Genomic DNA, 5,713 nt, shown 5'->3' on the forward strand with positions numbered 1-5,713 from the left:
CGATTTTGAAGCTGACGTGGCTCTCCACCTGAACACTATGGTGGCAATGAAGGAAAAGGTGGTCAAAGTGCTGGGTGAACATGAAGAGTCTAAATCGCTAAAGACATCGCCGGAGGCACTTCTTTTGGTGAAGGATGAGAGCAAAGTTGCAAAAACGACAAAGACAACCATCACAAAAATAGTGAAAGAAATTCCAAATCTGACAAACCTTTATGCCGAAGCTGCACCTGCCAGAGCCTCATATGAGCAATCACTAGAGACAAAACGCAAGCTTGATGACGAGTTCGGTTCGTTGAGAACTAACGCCAATAAGACTTAAGAAGAATTCGCCCCTCATACTTCAAAGATGGACGAACTCAAGTCCAAGATTGAGGAGCTTCAGGTAGAGCTCAGGGCAGAAGAAGAGATCGTCGAACCACTGGAGAAACAACTTGACGATTTTATCTCCCAGTGTACTGATATGAAGAATCGCCGGAACCAACTGAAAAAAACACTGGCGAATGCTGAGAAGCGATATTCAGAGGCTGTAAAGAATTTATCTGAGATTCGCAGTGCCATGGGCGATCTGTTCAGCCACTCCGGTTAATTTTGTAATACCCAAACAATTTTAACTTTTGAACAACGGTTAATTTTCATGTAATAGCTTTAAGTACACTTTTAGTTTTAATTTTGAAACTTTTAACCTGGTAAGCATTTTTTTAGAAAATTGAATCGGCTATGTTTCTGAATTGCTTAGCTTTCATAATTACTGAAAAAATGAATAACATTATCGAAAATTTGATCGGCTGGTATTCAGATGTTTTATTATGATATTACAAAAAACTAAGTTTAAAGACCGAAGATCGGCACTATGTTTTACAATGAAATATCGGCTGCATTTTCAATAGTTCTTCAAAGTGCCATCCTGCGGGGACATCGGCTCATGTTCCGATGTTTACATTTTACACTTTATTTTTCAAAAATGCGTCTGTCAACTCCTTCCCAACTGCTTGGGACATACTTCTTGAGATATTGTGCGTTAATCGCCCTATCATGAACTCGGCCTTTTATGTCAGCAAGTACATACGCACCGTTACCTAGTACTTGGATAATCTTATAAGGTCGCTCCCAATTTGGCGACCATTTCCCTAGTGCTTCTTTCTTCACGCCAATGGGTAAGATGACTTTCTAAACAAGTTGGTCTACCTGAAACTTCTTCTCTTTGACACGTTTGTTGTAAACTCATTCTACCCTTCTCTTTTGAGCCTCTAGGTGGTCAAGTGCCAACAATCACTCTTCGTCCAAATCTAAAGCCTCAAGCACCATTTTATCATGATAATCGGCCCTTGTCAAGACATGTTGCATCTTTTGCCTTGGTAACATTGCGTCATACCTATATACAAGCTTAAAAGGGGTGGTCCCTGTAGCCGATTTCTGACTTGTGCGATTCGCCAGACGGCTTCTGGTAACAACTGGTGCCACTATTTTGGATTGTCCTCTATCATCTTTTGGATAATTCCCTTTATCGCCTTATTTGTTGCTTCGGCCTGACTGTATGCTTGTGCATAATACAGAGTGGAATGCACCAACTTGAAACCTATGTCTTTGGCAAAACTTGTAATATCGCTCCCAGTAAACGTAGTTCCGTGATCTGTAGTAAAGGTATCTAGCAAACCGTGCATCAAAATGATACAATCTTTAAAGAACTTGATGACCGATTCCTGACTTGGTGACTTCAGCGGTGCAGCCTCAACCCACTTAGAGTAGTAATCAGTGGCGATAATCACAAATGCGTGCCCTTTGGATGACGATGGGTATATTTTGCCGATTAAATCCACAGCCCATCCACAAAATGGCCAGGGTTTAATGATCGAATGCAATGTCTCTGTTGGAACATGCTGCACAGGACCACACTTTTGGCATGCTTCACACCCTCTAGAATACCGGATGCAATCTTGTTCCATTTTGAGCCAATAGAACGCATACTTGTGAATTAACCACCTCATCTGTGGACCAGCTTTATGTGCTCCTGCGATTCCTTCATGTACCTCGGCCAGAACAAACATAGCTTCTCTTGGACTGATGCATCTAAAAAGTAAACCGTCACTTCCTCTTTTGTATAACTCATCGGCCATAACTACATAATTGAGGGCCAAGGTTTGTAACCTTCTGCTGGTCATATCAGGTGATTCAAACCATTTGATTATTTCCTTCCTCCAATCTGTAGAAAAATCCAATTGGTAAACGGAATGAATCATTTCGAAGATTACCTCGCCTCTAGTCACAAGGTTTGATGTATCTCACTGAATTGCCTCATACTCATAGCATGGTTTATAACCACTCCCGTGCTGCGTGAGGTCATTTGCTTATATATTGTCACTTCTCTCCGTGTATTCCAACCACGTGTCTGAAAACCCACCGATGAGCTGCTTGGCCTTGTTGCAATATCGGATCAGAAGCTCTGACTCGCACTTATATTCTCCAGCTACTTGTTTGATCACCAACATCGAATCTCCCCAAACTTGAATAGATGTTGCCCCCAGTTACATTAAGATTTCTAATCTTAAGATGAGAGCTTCATACTCGGATTGATTGTTGGTGCATTTGAAATTTAAAGAACATGACATTGTGAATCGTGCCCTCGAGGGTGAGACGATGACAGTTTCTGCTCCAGCTCCTGTGTCTGTCCTAGAACCATCAAACCATAACCTCCAAGGATTTAATTCCATACGGCCGATCCCTTCTTTTATTGCGATTCCCGGGTGATCTGCAAGGAAATCGGCAAGAACTTGTCCTTTAACAGCTTTCTGAGGCACATAAAACAGAGTGAATTCAGACATCGCCACTGCCCATTTCCCTATTCGATTCCAGAGATATGGTCGGGATAGAATGTACTTTATCACGTCGTTCTGTGCAAGGACATAGACTACGACTGGCAGCATATAATATCTCAACTTGCAACAGGTGAAATATAAGCATAAGCACAATTTCTCGATGTCTGAGTAACGTGTTTCTGTATCGGTCAAGGCTCTACTCAGGTAGTAGACCGATCTTTCCACTCCTTGATCCTCTTGAGCGAGCATACAACCCAAAGATTGGGGAGCCGCCGATATATACAACTGCAAAGGCTGATTTGGTTTTGGTGGCATCATAATCGGTGGCTTCACCAAGTATCTTTTAAGCTCGTCGAACACTAATTGTTACTCAGTGGTCCATACAAAATGATCCGTATCGTTTCCTCTTAACAAAACACTCCAACTACGTAATCGGTCGGCTGTATTTGAAATGAATTGCCTCAAAAAATTTATTTGTCCGATTAATCGTTGTAGTTTCTTCTTGGTCTTTGGTGGTTCGGCATTGACAATCGCTTTTGCTTTATTCTTATCTACCTCTACCCCCCGCCGGTGAATCAAAAAGCCCAAGAAGTTTCCTGCCGATACCCCGAAGGCGCATTTTAATGGGTTCATCTTTAAGCCATTGGTACGGATACGCTCAAAGCCTTTACGCAAATTGGCAAAGTGTTGCCACATTGGTGGATGATTTAATGACTACATCGTCAATGTATACTTCTAAACAATCTAGCCCTTCAAACATCCTGTTTATAGTTCTTTGATATGTTGCACCGGCGTTCTTCAAACCGAACGAATCCATTCGTATGCACCTATCGGCCCAGTACACCAAAACACAATTTTGGAGATATCAGATTCGTCAATCGGCATCTGGTTATACCCGGAATGTGCGTCCATGAAACTAAGGATGGTGTGTCCAGCCGCTCCATCGATCAGCATATCAGCTATTGGCATCGGGCATTCGCCTTTCGATGTTGCTAGATTCAAGTTTCTTAAATCGACACATACTCTTAGTTTGCCGTTCTTCTTCATTACGAGCACTATGTTGGACAGCCATTCTATGTATTTAGCTTCCCGTGTGAAGTTGGCTTCCTTCTGCCGATTAATTTCTTCCCTGATCAACTCTTCGACCTCCTTTGACATTCATCGAGGTGTTTGCCTAAACGGGCGAAACCCATTTTTTTAAAGGTAACTTGTGCTCGGCGATGGATTTATCCAGGCCCGGCATTTCCGCGTATGACCATGCAAAACAATCCTTATACTCCCGAAGAAACGTTATTAGCTCGTCCCTGAAGGCGACGTCAAGGTTTGTGCTAATGTATATCGGCTTGGGGAATGTGGCCGATCCTAAATTAACCTCTAAAAGCTCGTCTTGGACTTGAGCCGGATCGTCTTCCAACTTCCCTGTCGCTATTTTGAGGTCTTCTATTTTTAAACTACCAGTAGGATCTTGATCCTGATCCTCGTATATGCATTCCGCAGATAGCACTCCATGACTAACTGTCAAGTCTCGGACTTTAATTTGCGATTCCCTATGTCGTCTATCCATCAGAATGTTGTAAGATTGTAGATCAACCGCTGCCCCCAAGGGTGATGACTGTTGGCCGATCCGCATTGACGAGAATTCTGACGGTGCTCGTATCGCAATGACTCAAAGATTGGATATTTTTTACCTGCTCATTGTACATCATTGCTTCTAGCATATTGCTGTCTTCGCCAAAAGGGCTTGGATCGCCTTGTACTATCTCGGCCTCCCCAGCTTCTCGCCATAATATTAACATCTAATGCATGGTGGAGGGGATGCACATGTTGGAATGAATCCAATCACGACCGAGTAATACGTTGTAATTGCTCCTAGCATTGACAACAAAAAATCCTTCCTTTGTTTCGACCCGGCCAACCTTGATGTTCAGGGTGATATACCCTTCGGCGGGAGTCTCACCTCCTGCGAATTCTGTCATATAAACATATGTGGACTCGAGTTGGTGTCATTCTACTCCAAGCTTCTTGAGCATTCGGGAAGGTAGGATGTTGACTCCTGCGCCATTATCAATCAGCACCCTTCCGATGGCCACGCTATTTACCTCGGCTTTTATGTATAATGGCCTGATATGCCTCGTCATCCTCGCCGGGGGTTTTCTTAAAGAAACAACCGCTGAGGCATCGGCACTGTTCTCGTACGGGATAATCACGTCTCCATCCAATATCGACTTTTGCCCTGGTTTATTCCTGAAAGAATCTGGCAGTGTAACCACTTGAACCTCGCTTTGGTTGTCATTCTTTGGAACCCATGCTTTGAGTTGTCCATCTTGGTGTACCACGACTAAGTCTTTCTTTACTGGAATACAAGCTTTTAGCTGGCCATCCGCGTGAGTTAAGACGATATCTTTATCTAAGCGCCTATCTCGTTTTGGCAACTCCTCAACCTTTGCTGCCGTAGGTGAAGGTAGTACTTTATCTGCCTCTCGTTTCTTTCCTACCCAAATTTTTCTGAGTTTCCGCTTTGGTGAGTCAGTGTAATCGGCCGCTGGACGATTATGAATATTTTGGGATCTTTTTAGATGTTCCCCGTTTGCCCCCAGTCTATCTTGGATCGGCTTTTTATTACCAAGAGTTGGGGTATCCATAGACAATCGGTCCTTGGCTGGCAATCGGCTTTCAACCGCGATCTCGACTTCTGCTGCGATAAGTCTCGGCTCTTGATGCATTCTTTTCATTCTCCTCTTCTGTGTTTTGGTCATACGAGGGGTCTCCTCCGTTGGCCTGAGCACCCTTTTGAAAACCGACGTACCCTTTTGGCTAGAAGGAGTGTGCCGCTGCCATTCCTTTGTGGGTGACCTTGGTTTAAAGGTTTTCGGATTCGTTCTAGTGGCTTTTTGGGCAAA

General features: G+C 43.4%; 1 protein-coding gene across 1 annotated transcript; it reads right to left on the reverse strand.

The window, feature by feature from the left end:
• Positions 1-1,460: 1,460 nt before the first annotated feature.
• On the reverse strand, positions 1,461-3,131 carry LOC126681828 (uncharacterized). Its single transcript, XM_050377383.1, has 3 exons — positions 2,600-3,131; positions 2,360-2,500; positions 1,461-2,200 (listed from the first exon to the last, which is right to left on the reverse strand). The coding sequence occupies exons 1-3, from the start codon at positions 3,129-3,131 to the stop codon at positions 1,461-1,463; spliced, it is 1,413 nt and encodes a 470-aa protein (XP_050233340.1).
• Between the last annotated feature and the right edge of the window lie 2,582 nt (positions 3,132-5,713).

Source organism: Mercurialis annua, linkage group LG5 (assembly GCF_937616625.2).
Source record: "Mercurialis annua linkage group LG5, ddMerAnnu1.2, whole genome shotgun sequence".
Lineage (NCBI taxonomy): Eukaryota > Viridiplantae > Streptophyta > Magnoliopsida > Malpighiales > Euphorbiaceae > Mercurialis > Mercurialis annua.

What these genes read in the sequence shown, in the direction of transcription:
- LOC126681828 (XM_050377383.1), bottom strand. Translation starts at nt 3,131, where the DNA reads ATGATGCCACCAAAACCAAATCAGCCTTTGCAGTTGTATATATCGGCG. An exon ending in GGCACGATTCACAATGTCAT is followed by an intron (nt 2,501 to 2,599) that starts GTTCTTTAAATT and finishes CATCTATTCAAG; the next exon opens with TTTGGGGAGATTCGATGTTG. An exon ending in GTTGGAATACACGGAGAGAA is followed by an intron (nt 2,201 to 2,359) that starts GTGACAATATAT and finishes ATTTTTCTACAG; the next exon opens with ATTGGAGGAAGGAAATAATC.